At 34.9% G+C, this 19,945-nt stretch overlaps 1 protein-coding gene across 1 annotated transcript in view; it reads right to left on the reverse strand.

The window, feature by feature from the left end:
- Nucleotides 1-350: 350 nt before the first annotated feature.
- Nucleotides 351-19,945, reverse strand: part of SYPL1 (synaptophysin like 1) — a 31,433-nt gene continuing 11,838 nt past the window's right edge. The window contains exons 2-5 of the mRNA XM_028158863.2: nucleotides 9,685-9,809; nucleotides 7,810-8,014; nucleotides 3,402-3,590; nucleotides 351-1,927 (exon numbers count right to left, since the gene is read on the reverse strand). Of these exons, the coding sequence (XP_028014664.1) occupies nucleotides 1,793-1,927; nucleotides 3,402-3,590; nucleotides 7,810-8,014; nucleotides 9,685-9,809 (654 nt within the window). The 3' untranslated portion in view covers nucleotides 351-1,792. The remainder of the gene's footprint in view (nucleotides 1,928-3,401; nucleotides 3,591-7,809; nucleotides 8,015-9,684; nucleotides 9,810-19,945) is intronic.

The raw sequence follows: 19,945 nt of genomic DNA on the forward strand, positions 1-19,945 counted from the left end.
TTTAGGTCCACAGCATTCTTATTCCCATTATTCAGATAACCAAATTGAATCATACAGCAGGTAAGTAATGTGCCTAGTTAATTAGCTAGTATGTGGTGAAGCCAAGATTAAAATTCAGTTAGGCTCCAGGGCATGCACACTTAATCAAGAATCTGTGTGCCTAACTGATGGACAGTCAATTAGAAAAGGTTTCACTTGAAGGTTATAAACAAACATTTAAAAAATGAGATTGGGGAAAAAAAAAAAAAAAAGGATAGATGCAGGGTCTCCAAAGCATTTTTTATCTTTTATTCCTTGCCAAACATAAAAAAAAAAACAACACCCAAAAAACTACTGTGATATTCTCTTGCTTGCTTTGAAAATTAATTTTATTTTGCATTGCTCTTTGAATATAACAATCAGTGCACTCTTTCTTTTGACTTCTTTATTAAGTTGGTTTCATAAAAGATATATTCTCATACTGACAATTCTTGTCATGAATAAAATCAACAAAAATAAGGCAATAGCAAGACATGCTTCACAAATAAACAATCAAGTGGTAAGAATACAAAATCTGGCCTGTACAACAAAAAGATTAGGAAGCAAAATGTGAATAAGCCCTGGATTCAAATATACCTAAAGACACAAAAAGCACAATCCATGGAAGATAAATAGGCAATACAGAATAAGGAAAACCTAAGTGGCCATTAAATACAAAGAAAGATCACCAACCTCAATCGCAATCAGAAATACAAATTAAAAAACATCAAAGATTCCTGGTTTATGATGCATAATTTCATTATCAACCATTTGTGAAATAAGAATGAACATTAAGAAATATGAAATCCGAATTGCATTTATTTTCACAATATTAATGCTAAATTCAATAACAACTTCATTGAATCTAAATATTAAAGGTTTCAAAAATAAAAGGCAATCTTAATTTTTTTAACCATATGAATAGGGTCTGCCAAAAAAAGTAGATTATTTTATTCTACTTGCAAGGAGAATAGGTCTCAGCCTGCAGTTAAGTGGCATGAGCAACAAAGGACAACAAATATCACTAAGAGTAATGCCCACAGATATCAAAATATCTAGTTGAACCATGTTCTTTCTGCTTATATAGCAAGTCTATTAAACAACCAGCATAATGGAAGCTTACATCTCATGAGAATTACTAAATTAACATACATCTATTAGAAATTTTCAACCCCCACTCCCAAAACATTTTAGCACACCTATTAAGTACTGCAGGTCATTTAGAAAAACAAATAAAACATACACCCAGTCTTTGCAATTAAAAATTTTCCATACATATAAACAATGTCCAGATATAAATTCTGAACTAAATATGTTTTTTCTAAATATGATTTATGTAATCAATGCTTTCTTAAACAAAGATAGGTCTTAGGTATATGATCTGTACAAACTGACAGTAGTGTATATTCCAAATAGATTTTTCTTCCTATTATGATATGACAATATAACTCTTTTCTGAGTGAAGATACATGTTAAGCTTAAAGTGTAAACACTCTGGAAGGCAAACAAGTTAGCGAAGAAATTAATGTTCATTTAAAAATGTATATCATCTCATAATAGGCCCTGAATTTTCAAATTTACATGTACGAATACATTTACATCTTAAATTTCTAGGAAAGGTACAGGCTTTGTGTAAAAAAGCAGCAAAATTTTAAACCCACCAATTTATTGAAAAAGCCATTACTTTTATTAGAAACACATAATGCTTCTCAAGATGTTGGCAAACAGGTCGTAGTATAGACGTATATTTTATACAGTGTACTTCTCCCTTAAATTATATTCCAGTAGGAGGTGGAATACCTCCTTGGGTATGAGAAGCAGAAGTATTTGATGGACTGTGTAAGTTGGTCTCCTTGTACACAAACCATGCATTTCCTCCCCAAAGTATCATATTCAGAAAGCCAAAGATCTAAGAAAGAGAAAAATAAACATGAAGATCTAATACCTACTTTTTAATGAATATTTTTATTCTTACCCATCATATTTTTCCTTAAATACTTAACATTTCCAGGCAGTATACCATTATTTCATATAAAGTTTAAACTACATATGACATGGAATAAAAAATACTGTATATTTAAATGCCAAATTCAAATATATAATGACTTATTCCCAATGAAATAAAGCTAAATCTCTAAATTTGTAACATATAAAACCATGACTAAAAATAAATATTATTTTTGCATGGTCATTACTATAAAAAATAGAATTAACTTTGAGAGCATAACTAAAACCCTCCTTTTAAACTGCCTTGTGTGTTTTTTTCCTACTTCCCTACTTTATACCCCCTACTACCTACCATCTTTCCTACTCCAACAACTATAGGCAGAAGAGAAAAGGAGTCAGAAGAACTTTATTTCACATCTTACATTAGTCTCTGGTATAAATTTGATAAGAAGGAAGTCTCAAAGATGAATAAACTGAAGCTACCCCTATCTTCATGTTTTTTTTCCCTAAATTCAAGAAATATAAATATGTTCTTATATTTGTAAAAAGAATATGAAGAGTGGGATAAGAAGTTTGAGAGTACTAGCGTATTACTGAAGACAAAGCTTTATAACTTTTTGTATATGTGCATACAAAAACACTTCTGAAACTGTCCATTTCAGATATTATCAATCGATGTAAGTGCAAAAAAGGTGATCTTTCGATTACAAAGTTATAAAGCAAAAATTTGGCCAAATGCTTTATAAGGCAGCACTAACTTCACCCAACACTTTCTTAAAAAGACACGAGACCTCCCTAAACATAATACACTCCATATAACATTATATTTAATTATATATTTATCTGAATTTTGGTAAAATAGAGGACTAAATAGAGTACATTTACATAGACTTAATTTTTTTTAGGTTATTTATTAAACCAGGAAAGTATTACTTTCATAGACTCAGAGTAAGTAAGATTAGAGAACGAGTTCTATAAAGTCAGATCTGGTTCAAACCTTGGTTTGCCAACTTGGGTGAATTAATAGGAGCTATATTTTTTCCTAGTTGTAAAATGAAGATAATAATGCCACCTCCCACATTCCCTTAGATTGTTGGATCACGTAAGACATGAGTGTAATGCCCTTAGTGTAACACCTGGCATATTGACTTAATGTTAATGACTATTGTATGTACCTATCAGGTAAAAGTCTTGCCTAATCAATTTTAATGATAAAAAAGACTCAATTATGATCTTGTTCAAACCCATTTTCTAATTTTTCTAACAAACTTTTCTTTGTTGTTATAAAGGTAAAGATTATATGGTAACCAGGATTCTGACAGTTTAATAAAACCCAACACATCTAGAAATTATTAAAAGCTATTGTTTTCTTAAATTACTAGATAAGGTTTTTCAAATAAGTGAAATGAAATATTTTATAAATACTGCATACATACCACAGATACATTTAGGGATCCCATACTAGTCACAGAGCCAAAATAACACATCAATCCTTGAGAATGACAGGGTGTAAGTTCCTGGACAATACTGGGACCGGTAGCTACTTTAATATCTGTAAGAGCTTTAGCCCAGGCTGAAGTGCTCACCAGCCACAAGAATGTGACAACAAGAGTAACAACAAAGTCCTAAAGTAAAAAGAAATATGAATTAATAATGAACAGTTAATTTAAAAATACTAAATTTAAATCCATAATGAAGGAATTGAGATTACATCGAATCCCATGGTACTGAGAAATGGCCTTCATGATACACTTGATAAAAAAGGGCACAGTCAACATAATAAACATTGCTGTTTATTATTACTAGCCCAAAGCCTGAGCAACGACACTAAATAAGACTCAATAGTCTCTTTAGGAGTAAAGATATTTACACTAGAAATTAAGGTTTTACATGGTCCTTACCACAAGCATACCTAAGCCACTCACTCCCAGGACCATATCTTAGACCGTTATCACCAATAACTGTATCCTTTCATAATCTCTATTTTAAACAGCCCACTCCCCAATAGCACTTCTCTTTGCAGCTACCTCTATCTGGCACTACACCTTAAAAATACCCCCCATGGAGACCTACAATCTGATCTTATCACTTGTTTATTGTCTTTCAATCTCACTTATGCTCTGATTTCCCTCCTTAATTTATATTCTAAAGTCCTTTAATATAATCCCTTGCATATACTCTTTAACTCCCTTACCCTTCCTTCCTTCTGCTTTATCAGATTGTTCTGGCAAAACTAACTTTAGTTAAATCTAATTCTCCATGGTATGCAAAATCAAATGGTGAAAAGCACATATCAGGAAGACTAGTCTTTTTAAATTCATGATCATGAAATTTTAAGAATGCTCATTATAATAATAAAAGAACAAAAAAGAAATCTCTGAAAATACCTTATCCTAGTAGTTTTCTACTAAAATCTTTGCTATTTGTATTTCTAAAATCAGAACTAAAGTTTTTAATATTTTAAATAGTTTTTTCTCGAACTAATAAGATGAAGAAAGGAAAAAAACCATCTACTCTTACTCAATCCTTTCTGCTGGGAAACTAAAATTTGTCAGTATTGTTATAAAGATCTAAATAACACCTTTAAAAAATGTGCATTTGTATAATATAAAGTATAAGTCCCACTTTGTTTAGTCTTCCTTTAAGTTAAAGACCAAAGTGGGAGTAATGTAAAAATTTATATCTTTTAATGTTATATATTAGGATATACTCAAGGCTATGAGCTTGTACACAATTGCAGCAAAACTCCAAGCTCAGGAATGGATTCTGGAGCTTATTCCAGACATGTTTTGTTTTAAAAATGAATCTGATTAGTTTTTAATTACTTTTGCCAGCCAGCTCTTAGTTATTTATTTAGGATAAACACCAGTGACCACTTACAAGATACAGAAATCATGTTACATATAGCTTGTCCAATTGGTCAAAATACATTGAATAAATATCTTGTGATTAGAGAACCCAAAACAATATGATTAACTTTACAAACATGGAGGTATTTACATTTTGTATTTGAGCTTTCTACTGTTACTGATCCGTTTAACAAATGTAGATCAAAGAGAAAAAGACAGAAACTTTATAGCTTAAATTTTTGCACTGAGGTAGTTCCTTTTTGCTGCTGTACTTTTTGCTGCAGGTAGACATTTCCTAAACCCTTGCTAGAAATACAATGACTTTTGAAGAACTGGAAGTAGTATGTATGAGGTTATCACATTTAAAAAGTAATCTCTGGGCTCAAGTTCACAGCTTTGACCAATATATGTATCAAATCCTCTTAATTTTTATTTTTTCCCCCTCCAAATTTCTAATTAAACAACAAGCTGTTTTTTCCCTTTCATGATTATGTTCTTTAACTCTACTTTGCTGATGCTTAAGACATGACATTCTTGTACTTCAAAAACTTTTCTGAAAATGATGCATAGAGTAACCCTAGGGTGAGGAGGAAATGTGGGTCTCTGAAGATAGATTTTGTCCTGATTCTAGTTAAGATGATGCACCATGCATGCCTGGAGGTCTGCAGCAGTTCACACTGTAGCTGGCTATGGCAGCCCTGGTCCTACCAATAATCAGGATATGATTCATGAGAGATTTTTAGGATCTGGGATACCCTATATTTGTTTGGTTTTATTTTATGGTATTTCTGATTCTCCACATGGCCTAGAAACCTTAAGCTCCTGCTACTTAACACAAAAAAAGTAGTACATTTACTTAAAAAGGGAACTATAATGGATTTAATGTCACAATTGAAATGTTCCTAGAAATACCTTAGCAAAGGATTGCTAAAATAAAAGAATGTCATCATTAACAAACAGTACTTTAAAATAAAAAATCAATGTCATATTTGGCTATATTTAAAAATTTGGGTATCTTGAGAAAACTTTTTTATATTTATATGTTTAAATTAAAAGTAGAATTCAAAATTTAATTTAGAAGCTGGACTTTTACTACAAAAAGCATCTATTATATGCTGTATCAACAAAAAAACCCACTTAAGAAATTAATTCTGAATTATCTCTCTACATGACCACTAGTTGATCATGAGGTGAAAAATTACTTTTAACTTTCTGATTGATGCAACTAGATCAGTTTTATTAGACAGAAAAACCTTTCACAAAAGAACTAGATTTGGCCCAGCTGGCATGGTTCAGAGGTTGAGTGTTGACCTATGAACCAGGTCATAGTTGGTTCCCTGGTCAAGGCAAATGCCCAGGTTGCAGGCTTGATCCTCAGTGTGGGGCATCCCAAGAGGCAGCTGATCAATGATCTCTCTCATCATTGATGTTTCTATCTCTCTCACCCTCTCCCTTCCTCTCTGAAATCAATAAACATTAAAAAAAAGAAAAAACTAGATTTGTATGTTGCTTTTAAAAGTGTGGTAACTTTAAAGCTTATTAAACAAAATATGAGAAATGAAAGGCTCACTGCTAAATTTAACTTAAAAATTTTTTGGGATAATGACAACATGGCAAGAAATGTCTTCATTTAAATACAAGTTATAAAGAATTTTAACAAATATAATATCTGATCATCATAGTTTTATAGCTTCCTAACATGTAATTTCTGTTAAACATTACAAATAGTTGATGTCTATTTTTCTGGAAAGCACCTAACAATATAGAAATGTTTTATAAAAATGTCAAGTTTAAGAATCTCTCCTATATATAAAAAATGAAATAAACATGGATGATAAAAATATGTTTTATTCCTTACTTACCATTTGCATTCTTATGATCCAGGCAGCAAAAATTAAAAATAAGTAAATAAATAAAACCTGTTATCTTATTTCATAATTTCTTCATATTTAAATACCTTTTCTTTAAAGTAAATTTATAAATAATTAGCATGTCAGTATTTTCTCAAGATATAAATGACCAGTATCACAAAAAACACGTCTGGTTCTCCCTTCAATTCAGTAACACTAATACTGCCTTTGTACTTATTTTTCTGTAGTGGAGGTCAAGCTTAAACCCATGGCTTATCTCTGAATTTGTCACCAATGATCCAGGGTAGATTCTACTAATAAACATTAGAGATTATTTCTATTCTTTAGCTCAGCAGACTTAAGTCAAGAATGGTGCTAGGACTTCAAATCCAAATCTTTTGTTGCCATCCAACATTTCAAAATTAACTCATGAATGCCACTAATGCTGAATTCTATAATTTTTATAGAATTATCAGCATCAGGTTTTAACTTAAGGAATTTAGACCAGGAGTCAGCAAATATTTTCTTAAAAAAGGCAAGGCAGTAAATATTTTTTATCTCTGTTTCAAGTACTTAACTCTGCCACTGTAGGATGAAAGCAGTCATAGACAATATGTAAATGATTGAGTGTGGCTGTGTTCCAAAAAAACTTTATTAAAACAAAAAACAATGAATGAGATTTGGCTTGTGGGCTATAGTTTGCTAATTTCTTGACTATTAACCTCAAGATCGTATTGTAGAGGCATAAAGAGGGTCTTTAAGAAGAGAGAAAAAAGGTAAGAAGTAGCACCACAGTTATGAAACTACTAGTATGGTCAGCAGTTCTACTTAATTTCTCTGCTACTTGCAACATAAGATGCTCTATTACATATCTGAAGTTTTCCCAGGTTAAAACAGAATAAGAAGCAAACCTCAGCTCTCCCTTACAGTACAGAAAAAGTGCTTCAAACACCCTAAAAGAATTGGCTTAAAGATGACAACAGGAGAAAACTTAACCTCATGGCAAACCCAGGTCAAAATATGTTGAACTGGCTCATGCCAAGAATTTTTATTTAAAGTGTAAGTAAATCTGTATGTTACTGCAAATATAATACATATTTATCATATACAAATTATGTTTGTATAAAAGGAAGGTGATTACTTACAATCATGGGAAGTTTTCGACTATCCCGATATAGGTTTGTGTAACCAACATAGAGCAGAAGAGCAGCAATGCAGTACAGGAAGACAAAGACTGCAAATGTAACATAGAATTGTGCAGAAGAAGCGTAATCTCCAACAAGGACAAACTTGTTCCAACCTATATCACATGTATTTACTGGAGAAACCTGAAATGATGCCTCATTCAACCTATTAAAAAAAAGGCTCCAATATAAATTATCTGGACTCCACCAACAGAGACAAAAATACATAGGCAGAATATTAAAATGACATTAAAAAATATTCCCAAAATACAGGGAAGGCAAAGTAGGTTTACAGTTGTTTGCCTGGAAAAATATAACAATTAATAAATAATAATACAAGACAAAACTCTGTGTTTTATGTACTCATAACTGTAAACCTACTTTGCTCTATCCTGTAAATTAAAAACATTTTCCTTTTGAAATAAAAGAAAAATTTCAAATATTAAAATGAATTAAGATTTTCATAATATATACATAAATTATACATTATATCTAGTAATTGATTCATGATAGATTTAATACAGACTTAATTTAAACATTTACAAATCCAGATACTATCTTCTGCATTAAAACTGTAACAGAGTAAGAGGGCTGATACAAAATAGTTTACAATTTGAGACATAATATTCCATTCTAAGAGTCTGTGTGACTGGTACCAGGAGAGCCAATTATAATAATTCACATTTTAATTCTGGATTTAATTACCTGCCAACTTCACCTAGATTTTTATTTTCCCTATCCATAATTCACAAGAGTACTTATTGCTAAAGATGCAGTAAGAGTTCCTTGTACAGCAAATTTATAAGAGAAGAGTTGGGAGATGGAGAGGCAATGATACCAAGCACTTGCTAACTGACAGATCTTTAACGTAAGATTTCATTTAATAATCAAAATGACGTTAATAGGTAATATTTCCAATATACTGAACAGAAAAACTGAGTCCTAGAGAGGGCAAGTAAGTAGTTAGAGTAAATGAAAGGAGTTTCACACTATGGCTTAAACATAGGACACATTCAATAAACTGTTCAATGAATATTAAAGTGAAATAGAAGAATTCACAACATATTCATTTTGGCCCTGGTCTGTTTAGTTCAGTGGTTAGAACATTGGCCCGCGGACTGAAGGATTGCAGGTTCGATTCTAGTCAAGGGCACATATCTCGATTGCAGACTTGAACCCTGGCCCTGGTTGGGGCTAGTACAGGAGGCAACCAATTGATGTGTCTCTCTCACATTGACATTTCTCTCTTTCTTTCTGCCCCTCCCTTCCACGCTCTCTAAAATTCAAAGGAAAAATATCCTCGGGTGAGGATTAACAAAAAAAAATTCATTTTAATTTGAGAGTAAGAAAATGAAGTTTTATGATAGGATAGGAACTCCATAGAAACTCATTTCACATAAATCCATGTCCTAAAATTATATAAAGAACACTACTATTTAGTAATGGCAAACACATGAGAAATTGGGATTTTTTTCATAAGTTGTGTTTGCTTCCATATCATGACTTCTCACACTATGGTGATGGAGCAGTCTGTTTTATTAAATTTTTAATCCACTGTGGGATGATAGAATACAAATGTCAAGGTAATGTCATATAATAGTTTCTAAATGCTTACTCCCATTTTCTATAATTTATTTCACCATAGACTATGGAAACAACTAGCAGACAGACATTGGTCTATGTGCCACAGTTTGAGTAGCAATGACCACTAGTTACAAATGAGGATGCAATTCAAAATTTTTTATTTCCCAAGATTAATAAATTGCTGGAAATCTTAATGGGTCAACATGAAAATAAAAAGAGTTGTTAAACCATAAAAACAAACAAATAACTCACCTGAATGGATAACCAAAAGTAGCCGTAATGGTTTTATTCTCAGAAACTTTAGGAGGACAACTCACTAGAATTTCTGTTTTGCCCTTAAAACCTCCACAGGTGGCAAAAGCAAAGATAGAAGCAACCTATGTAAAGTAAGACAAAAAAAAAAAAAAAGAGGGAGAGGGAGAAGAAAAGCATTACTATACCCAAAACATGGCTCATTAAAACCTTAAATTATTATTAAAAACCTGCTAACATCACAGAAATATATAACACCAGTGGCCCAGTGCACGAAATTCATGCACATTAAAAGGGAATTAATTAGAGGAAATATTTTAATATTGCTATTTGCCCTTTCTCTATAATAGAAGTGTCAGAGATGAAAGAAAATGAGTAAAATGCATATGAAAATCTCCCTCCTGTCAAGAGTCTGAGTGTGCCTCGGGTCCCAGAGTTAAGTCCCCGCCCAGCCATGCGTGCCTCGAAATCGAGTTCGACCCAGACCCAGCCTGCCCCACCCCCATCAATTCCCAGAGGGCCGGGGGCGCAGCCTCAGGTCCCCTGGCCCAGTGCCGGATAAGGGACGCAGACTCAGATTCTCCATCAAGCCCCACGGGGGGTGGGGTGGGGGGGCATGGCCTCAGGTCCCCCCAGCATGGCACTGGGGCGGGGGGGGGGAGGGCACAGCCTCAGGTCCCCCAGCCCCGGCATGAGGGCATGATAACCATTTGCATATTAGTTATTATATAGGATTATAGAAAATACAAAAAAAATTTTAACTATAAATTTAAACATAGATGGTGAAAAACATTAAAATATTTACTGTGCCCTGGCTGGGTGGCTCAGTTAATTGGAGCATCATCCTGTAAACCAAAAGGCTGCAGGTTTGATTCCCAGTTAGGGAACATACATAGGTTGTGGGTTCGATTCCTGATTGGGGCATGTATGGGAGGCAATTGATCAATGCTTTTCTTTCACATTGATGTTTCTCTCTCTCAAAATCAATTTAAAAATATCCTTGGGTGAGGATTAAAAAAATAAAAATAAAAAATTACTTGCAACTCTCAACAAATATGATTTTATTTTCTCCTGAATGTAACACAGAAATTTGTATACCAAACCACATATAAATTCATTTATTCCAGGGGTACCCATATTAAATATGAGTATGAAATTTAGAGAAAGTCTTATTTATCGGTATAAAAATTAAAAGGGGTGAAGAGGAGGTATTTTTACTTGGAACCCAAGGGTAACTGTAAAGCCAAGAGATTGTATGCAAAGAAGTGATGTTATTTCCTAAGCTTATAAGATTTCATTGTGGATATTCTAGGTCTCAAAAAGTACTTGGGAATCTGTTTTCCTGATCATGCAAAAAAAAAAAAAAAGTAATACTACTCTTGCAAAGGAAAAAATTGAAAGCATCCTAAACATTGACAGGGTACCAAAAAAATCAGAGTCCATTCAAACAATACAACATTATGTGGTCATTAAAATGTTAGGAAATATCTAACTATATAGAAAAATGATCATTACATATAAAGTTTATAAAAACAATACATTGTATATGTGTCTACATCTATGGATTCACACACAACAAAAACTAGACAGGTTATATATTAAAATTTTAATAGTAGTCACTTCTGAACAAAAGAAAAAATATAATTCCTAGAGACTCAAAGCAGCAGGATCTCTATCTCCACTGCTGGTTTCACAGCTGCTATGCATTCTAGAGCCACAGAAGTTGATCCTTCTCTAGTCAGGCTTCTGGCTGAGAATATAGCCCAGCCAACACATGGATTTCAGTCTATGAAGGCCTTGAGCAGAGAAGCCAGGTGTTGAGGGCACTTCTAATCTGAAACCACCATAATCATAAGTGTAAAACTTATGATTCCCTGGACCCCTGTCACCGCCATTTCAGCGACTCTTAGTCTAGCCAGGCATCCTCAAACTACGGCCCGCGGGCCACATGCAGGTGTTTTTGCCGTTTTGTTTTTTTTCTTCAAAATAAGATATGTGCAGTGTGCATAAGAATTTGTTCATAGTTTTTTTTAAACTATAGTCCGGCCCTCCAACGGTCTGAGGGACAGTGAACTGGCACCCTGTTTAAAAAGTTTGAGGACCCCTGGCTCTAGACAGATACTTGCCACTTGCATGCCCAATGCAGCTGCTGGCATGCCTGCACAACAACTTGCATGACATAGTTGGAGTTGAGCCTCACAGTCAATTAGCTAAGGGCTGATCATACACATAAACAGGCCAACAGTAATCAAGACCAAATTATAACAGGAGAGTTCATATAATAGATAAAAGGGACATTCCTGGAATACTCGGCTCAGGAGACCAAGGAGACTGCACCACTGAGTCCCACAGGACTTTTACTACAGAAGGCCACCCCACAAAGACTGGGAGGCATAGTAATTCTACCTAATACATAGAAACATACACAAAAAGACAGCTAAACTGGGGAAACAAAGGAACAACCCCAAATGAAAGAAAGGGAGGAATCTCCATAAAACTGAAATGGATGAAAGCAATTTATCTGATATAGTTCAAAATAATGATTACAAAGATGTTCAAGGAATTTAGTGAGAATGACAAGGCAATTAGTGAGAATTATGACAGCATGAACAAAGAAACAGAAACCATGAACAAGAACGAGTCAGAAATGAAGACTACTATATCTGACATCAAGAAAACACAGGAAGGCCAAAACCGGTTTGGCTCAGTGGATACAGCATCAGCCTGCGGACTGAAAGGTCCCAGGTTCGATTCTGGTCAAGAAACAAGAAAAAGCTCAAATAAACAATCTAACCCTACAACAAAAAGAATTAGAAAGAAAACAAGAAAAGCCCAAAGTAGAAGGAAGGAAAAATAAAGATCAGAGCGGAAATGACAGACTAAAAACAAACAAACAAAAATACAGAGATCAATGAAACCACGACTAGGAAAGATAAACAAGACTGATGAACCTTTAGCCTGCCTCATCAAGAAACAAAGAGAAAGGAACCAAATAAATAAAATCAGAAATGAAAGAGGCAAAGTAACAACTGACATCACAGAAATAGAAAACACTGTAAGAAAATGCATTAAACAACTATATGCCAACAAATTGGACAACATGGGCAAAATAGACAAACTCCTAGAAACATATAATCTTACAAAACTCAATAAGAAGAACCAGAAAAACTGAATAGGCCGATAACAACTAATGAAATGAAGAAGTAATCAAAATACTCCCAATAAACAAAAGTCATAGATGGATGTCTTCACAGGTGAGTTTTACTAAACATTCTAAGAACAGATACCTAACCTCCTCAAACTATTCCAAAAAAAAAATTCAAGAGGAGAGAGGATTTCCAAGCTCTTTTTAAAAAGCCAGCATTATTCTAATTCCAAAACCAGATAAAGACACTACAAAGAAAGAAAATTACAGTCAATATCCTTGATGAACATAGATGCTAAAATCTTCAATAAAATATTAGCAAATTGGATCCATCAATATATCAAAAAGATCATACATCATATACAAAGGGTTACTCCAGGAATGGAAGGCTGGCACAATATTCACAAATCAATAAATGTGATATGTCACACACAAAGTGAAGAATAAAAATTACATAATCATATCAGTAGGTGCAAATTTGATAAAATCTGGTACCATTTATGATAAATATTCTGAGCAAAGTAGGAATATAGGGATCGTACCTCAACATAATAATGACCATATATGACAAACCTACAACCAACATCATACTCAATTGGCAAAAACTAAAAGTGCTTTCCTTAAGATCAGAAATAAGACAGAGATGTCTGCTTTCACCATTCTTATTCAGTACAGCATTGGAAATCCTAACCATAGTGATCAGACAAGAAAAAATAAAAGGCATCAAAATTGGAAAGGAGGATATAAAACTGTCATTATTTGCAGATGGCATATTGTACATAGAAAACTCTACAGAATCCACCAAAAAACTGCTAGATTTAATAAATGAATTTGGCAAAGTGCTACTTTGTATCCTGCTGGATACAAATTAACATCTGTGAATTGATGTCATTTTTATACACCAATAATGAACTGTCAGAAAGAGAAACTAAAAAACAATCCTATTTACCATTGCAACAACAACAAAAAATAAGATACCTAGAAATATACTTAACCAAGGAGGCAAAAGACCTGTACTCAGAAAACTTTAGGACACTGAAAAAAAGAAACAGGGGAAGTCATGAACAAGTGAAAGCATATGCAGTGTTCATGGATTGGAAGAATTAAAACCATTAAAATGTCCATACTACACAAAGCAATCTGCAGATTCAACACAATCCCTATTAAAATGCTAATGGCATATTTCACAGATCTGAAACAAATATTTAAAAAATTTAAATGGAACCAGAAAAGACCCCAAAAGCCTCAGCAATCTCTAGAATGAAGAACAAACTTGCAGGGATCATAATACTGATATAAAACTATACTACAAAGCTACTGTAACAAAACAGCGTGGTACTGGCACAAGAATAGGCATATAGACCAATGGAACAGAGCAGAGACCCCCTTCCCCAAATGATCCACACCATTATGGTCAATTAATATTTGACAAAGGAAGCAAGAGTATACAATGGAGTAAAGATAGTCTCTTCAATAAATGGTGTTAGGAAAAGTGGACAGATATATGCAAAATAAAATGTAATTAGATCACCAACTTATACCATACAAGAATAAACTCAAAATGGATAAAACACTTAAATGTAAGTCCCAAAATAATAAAAATTCTAGAAGAAAACATAGGCAGTAAAACCTCAGACATCTCACATAGCAGTATTTTCACTAATACATCTCATAGGGCAATAGAAACAAAGGACAAAAGAAACAAATGGGTCTGATATACTGTTGAACAGCGGTATAATGCCTTCCATGGATCCAGGGCCATAAACAGGATCATAACTATCAAGGGACCCCCCCCCCCCCAAGAAGAAATATAAAGAAATGGAATCTAGTTACAGATATAAAGAGCCTGAGGTAATGTCCAGCACATAGTTTGGAGTCTTCAGTTAAGAGCTAATAATTGGTAAAACCCAGCCGGTGTGGCTCAGTGGTTCAGTGTCGACCTATGAACCAGGAGGTGGGGGTTTGATTCCAGGTCGAGGCATGTGCCTGAGTTGCGGGATCAGCCCAGCGTGGGGCGTTCAGGAGGCAGCCAATCAGTGATTCTCTCTCATCATTGGTATTTCGTCTCTCTCTCCCTCTCGTCCCAAGATCAATAAAAAATATATATATTTTAAAAGAGTTAATAGGTAACGATAGAATAATGAATACTCACTCTCTGAGCATAAATGTGCATAAATACACTGAGAGAAAACAGAAGACCATGAAATAAGTCTTGGGCATGTATCTGAATTTAGGATTAGGAAGAAGAAATAGAACTACAAATCGAACCAATGGAACAGAAGAGGCCAGAAGTAGACTTGTGTGTATAGATAAATTATTTCTAGACTCTGGCTGGGAGGCTCAGTTGATTGGAGAGTCGTCCGTATAACAAAAGTTTGTGGGTCTGATCCCAGTCTGAGAGGCAACCAATGTTTCTCTTTCTCTCTAAAATCAATAAACGTATCCTCATGTGAGGATTAAAAGAAATTCTATCTAACAGCTGGCGTTGCGGATCACCAAGGAAAGGAGAGTGGTGGTTTTAAAGGTATGTTCATAAACACTTTGTTACTCCTCCTCCTAAAAGGTGGAGATTAATTTTCCTCCCATTAAGTGTGGATTAGACATAGTGACTTGCTTCTAGTGAATAGAATATGGTAGAATACAGGTAATAAAGAGAATATAATTTCTGTCTTCCTTTTTCACTCTCTTGAGCCACTGGCTTCTGGGGGAAGCCAGCTGACATGTTGGGAGGATACTCCGGCAACTTTTAGAGACTCACATGGTGAGGAACCCACGTGAGTGAGCTGGAGGGCTTGAGATGACTACAACCCCAGCCAACAGCTTGACTGCAACCTCATGGGAGACCCTGAGCCTGAACCACTCAGCTAAGCTGCTCCCATATTCCTGACCCACAGAAACTGTGAGATAATAAAAGTCTATTATTTTACATGCTAAATGTAAGGCAATCTGTTACGTAGCAATAGATAATAAACACAAGGAAGGACTGTTCAGTAAATGTTCCAGATGGGCTAAATACTTTAATGTAAAAAGGGAGTCTTTAAAAATTTTAAAGGCAATATAAAAGAAAATCTGTGACTCTAGAGAAGGAAAAAAAAATCTCCAGATTATTTTTAAAACTACAAACTATGGTTAGAACTTATTAAATTCAACTGAAGAAAAAAAAACTTTAAATAAAAAGTCACATTTCTGAACATAAAACAAGCTACAAGCCCTAACCAGTTAGGCTCAGTAGATAGAGCGTCAGCCTGCGGACGGAAGGGTCCCAGGTTCGATTCTGGTCAAGGGCATGTACCTTGGTTGCGGGCACATCCCCAGTGGGGGCTGTGCAGGAGGCAGCTGATCGAAGTTTCTCTCTCATCGATGTTTCTAACTCTCTATCCCTTTCCCTTCCTCTCTGTAAAAAAATCAAGAAAATATATTTACAAAAAAACAAGCTACAAACTAGATGAAAGTGTTTGCAATAATGTCACAAAGGATTAGTGTCTACTAGTATATAGATTTTTTTAAAAGAATTTTTAAAATGTATTTTATTGATTTTTACAGAGAGGAAGGGAGAAGGATAGAGAGTTAGAAACATCGATGAGAAAGAAACATCAATCAGCTGCCTCCTGCACACCTCCCACTGGGGATGTGCCCGCAAACAAGGTACATGTCCTTGACCAGAATCGAACCTGGGACCTTTCAGTTCGCAGGCCGATGCTCTATTCACTGAGCCAAACCAGTTAGGGCTAGTATATAGATTTAAGAGAAACTCTTACTCATGTGTACTACAGGACATGCATAATAATGTTCATAGTGACACTGTTTATAATATCAAAATATGGGAAGGCAGGAAGCAACAGGAAAATGGGTAAAATATAGTAGTGTATACTTACAATGGAAAGTTATATAGCAACTAGAGGCCCGATGCACAGATTCGTGTGCTGGTGGGGGGTCTGGCCTGCAAGCATCAGCCCGCTGTGGGAGCACTGCTCATCCCGGTCAGCCGAGCTGAGCTCCCACTGTGGGAGTACACTGACTACCAGGGGGCAGCTCCTGCATTGAGTGTCTGCCCCGTGGTGGTCAGTGCACGTCATAGCGACTGGTCGACCAGTTGTTCTGCTGTTTGGTCACTGGGCTTTTATATGTAGATATGAAGACATATAAACTACAGCTGCTCGTGTCAACATGGATGCATCATAGAAACCTAATGCTTAAATGAAAAAGACTGTCTAAGACTACATAGAGGATGCTACTCTTTTAAAAGCTCTGTTTACTTGTCTTCATCACTCCTGCCACTACTTTTGTTCAGGCCCTCACCATTTTCCTCTGGGACTAACCCAATAGACTCTTCCTCTCATTTCTAATCTCATTCCCATCACCATTCATCTACTATAGCTGGGGTGGGGAACGTCCCACCCAAGGCCATATAAGGCCCACAAAATCATTGGTCTGGCCTTGCCAAGGCATTAGGGGTGAGTTAATTAAATGTTTGACCAAATATAGCAGGCTAATTTTTACGTTGATAATTCTATATGGCCTGAAAATTATGCTATAAATATCCAAATGGCTCTTGGCAAAAAAAAAAAAGGTTCCCCACTCCTATTCTATACTGTGGGCTCTAAAGCTGCAGTGTTTAGTAAATAGGTAGATAAGCCACACGCAGCTACTGAGCACTTTAAAAAGAGCTAGTCTGAGCTGAGATGGCTATAAATGTAAAATATACAATGAATTATAAAAATTTAGCAGAAGAAAAAAAAATTTAGCAGAAGAAATGCAAAAGTCTCATCAATAATTGTTTATATTGATTACTGTTTGAAGCAATATTTGGATACATTGGGTTAAGTAAAATATATTATTAAAATAAATCTCACCTGTTTCTTTTCATTTTTTAGTGTAGCTAGTAGAACATTTAAAATTACTACGTTGCTTGTATTTATAGTTTGCATTGTTTCTTTTTTTGGGGGGAGGGGGTGTTTCTATTGGATAGAGTTACTTTAGTCACATTGATCTGAAGTAAAAATCTGGTCATGTCACTCCCTTTTAAAGAGATTTCCTCAAAGACTTTCCAGACCTAAATTTAAGAAAAGAAAAAAAAAACAAAACACAAAAAAAACTTCTTCTTCTTTTTTTTTTTTAAAATATATTTTATTGATTTTTTTTACAGAGAGGAAGGGAGAGGGATAGAAAGTTAGAAACATCGGTGAGAGAGAAAAGAGAAACATCGATCAGCTGTCTCCTGCATACCTCCTACTGGGGATGTGCCCGCAACCAAGGTACATGCCCTTGACTGGAATCGAACCTGGGACCTTTCAGTCTGCAGGCCGATGCTCTATCCACTGAGCCAAACCGGTTAGGGCAAAAAAAACCCAACTTCTTAATTTGGAATGAGAAGCATGGCTGAGGTAGCCTCAACTTCATCTTTCTACATTTACGTGTACTACACTCCTGGCCAGGTACTAAGACTGTCACACTATACAACCTACTATTACTGAAATGCACCACGTATTTATGTCTTGGATGTACATGTTTCTTCTGCCAGGAATTGCCTCCCAAACCTCATTCTGTAGAAGTTCATCCTTTATTTAAGACCTTACCCAATTCTTAGTGGTGGAACTATTCTGACTCCTAGGCAGCCATAGACTAGGTCATTAACTCTACCACAAACGTTTCTCTTGTGTATCTTGCCTTGTAAAATAAAAACTAGCCCAATACAAAAAGAATAAAAACTAGTTTCCCACATAATACAAAAATCAGCAAATAAATGGCATACTGTACTATAGCATACTGCTTTATTTATCCTCCAATATTTAAATTTTTTTTAAATGTTAACATTATCACAGGAGTCCCCACCCCTTTTTGCCCACCTCCTACTCCCCCCCTTCCTTGGCTTTTACCAAATTATTGTCCATGCCCCTGTTCTTTAGCTATTTCATTCACCTTCTTAATGCCTTTTTTAAACTATGCCTTTATCTCTCTTGGCAGATCGTCTTGTCTTTGCACTTGATCTTCCACAGGATTTTTAATCCTTGTAGCAGAAGGCCTTGTACACAGAAAATGCACACTAAATAACTAAGAAATTAAAGAAGAAAAGTCTAATTCCAATAATCTACAAACACAACCATATTTTGAGTCTTACACAACCACCATTTTAAAGCTGCCTTTTTGTTAGGAGGATAAATAAATGTCATGTTTCGATTCTGGTTTTTATCTTATGGAAAAAGGGGACAAGGTATATACTTTACTAAATAGAGTACAAAACAATCTGAAGGTAAATTATCCAACCATTCACCTCTCCCATATACTGGTAGACCATGGGTGAAACCTGGCCTGCAGATATATTTGCATGGTCTTCCCAGCATTTATAAAAATGTGAATTTGTTGTCAATATTTTAATATCAGTGTACTGTACATAAAATTTAGATTTCTTGATTTTACTGAGTGTGTGGAAGCTGAAGATATGGCAACATCAGACCCATAGTTTCATAAAGCAACAATCACATGGAATTGAGTGACAGATGATAGTTAAGTAAAATATAGCATGTGTTTTTCCAGATTGTTGCCACTCTCTAGAGTCTCATTGTCAGGATGTGTGTTAGGTTTTACAAGTAATCAATGAACTTATACTATTGTGTTCCTTCTGAACAGCTTGTTTCCTTCATTTACTTTATGAGGGTGGTTCCTATGAGCACTTCAGTGTGTACTCCTACTATAAAACGAGGAGCAGTGATATGCTAATTTACTAGGTGTATCGGTTAATAACGTGGATTTTGTAATTAAAGAAAAAATGGTAATTTCAAGAGAAACATCAAAAGTGCTTTATTCAAAGTAATGTCCATCACTAGCTACACATTTCCCCCATCTTTCAGGTAATTTGTGGATACTGTCCCAATAGAACTTTTCTTGTTTTGAGGCAAACCTTTTGGAGACCCAATTTTCCACTTCTTCGTACATTTTAAAGTGCTGCTCAGAAAGCGCGTGTGCCATCGATTCAAACAAGTGGTAATCTGAAGGAGCAAGGTCTGATGAATACAGCGGGTGGGATAATACTTCCCAGGCAAGATCTTTTAACATGTCTTTAACTGGTTTTGAAGTGTGTGATGGTGCGTCATCATGAAGCAAAATTACTTTGCCATG

This window comes from Eptesicus fuscus, chromosome 14 (genome assembly GCF_027574615.1).
Source record: "Eptesicus fuscus isolate TK198812 chromosome 14, DD_ASM_mEF_20220401, whole genome shotgun sequence".
Lineage (NCBI taxonomy): Eukaryota > Metazoa > Chordata > Mammalia > Chiroptera > Vespertilionidae > Eptesicus > Eptesicus fuscus.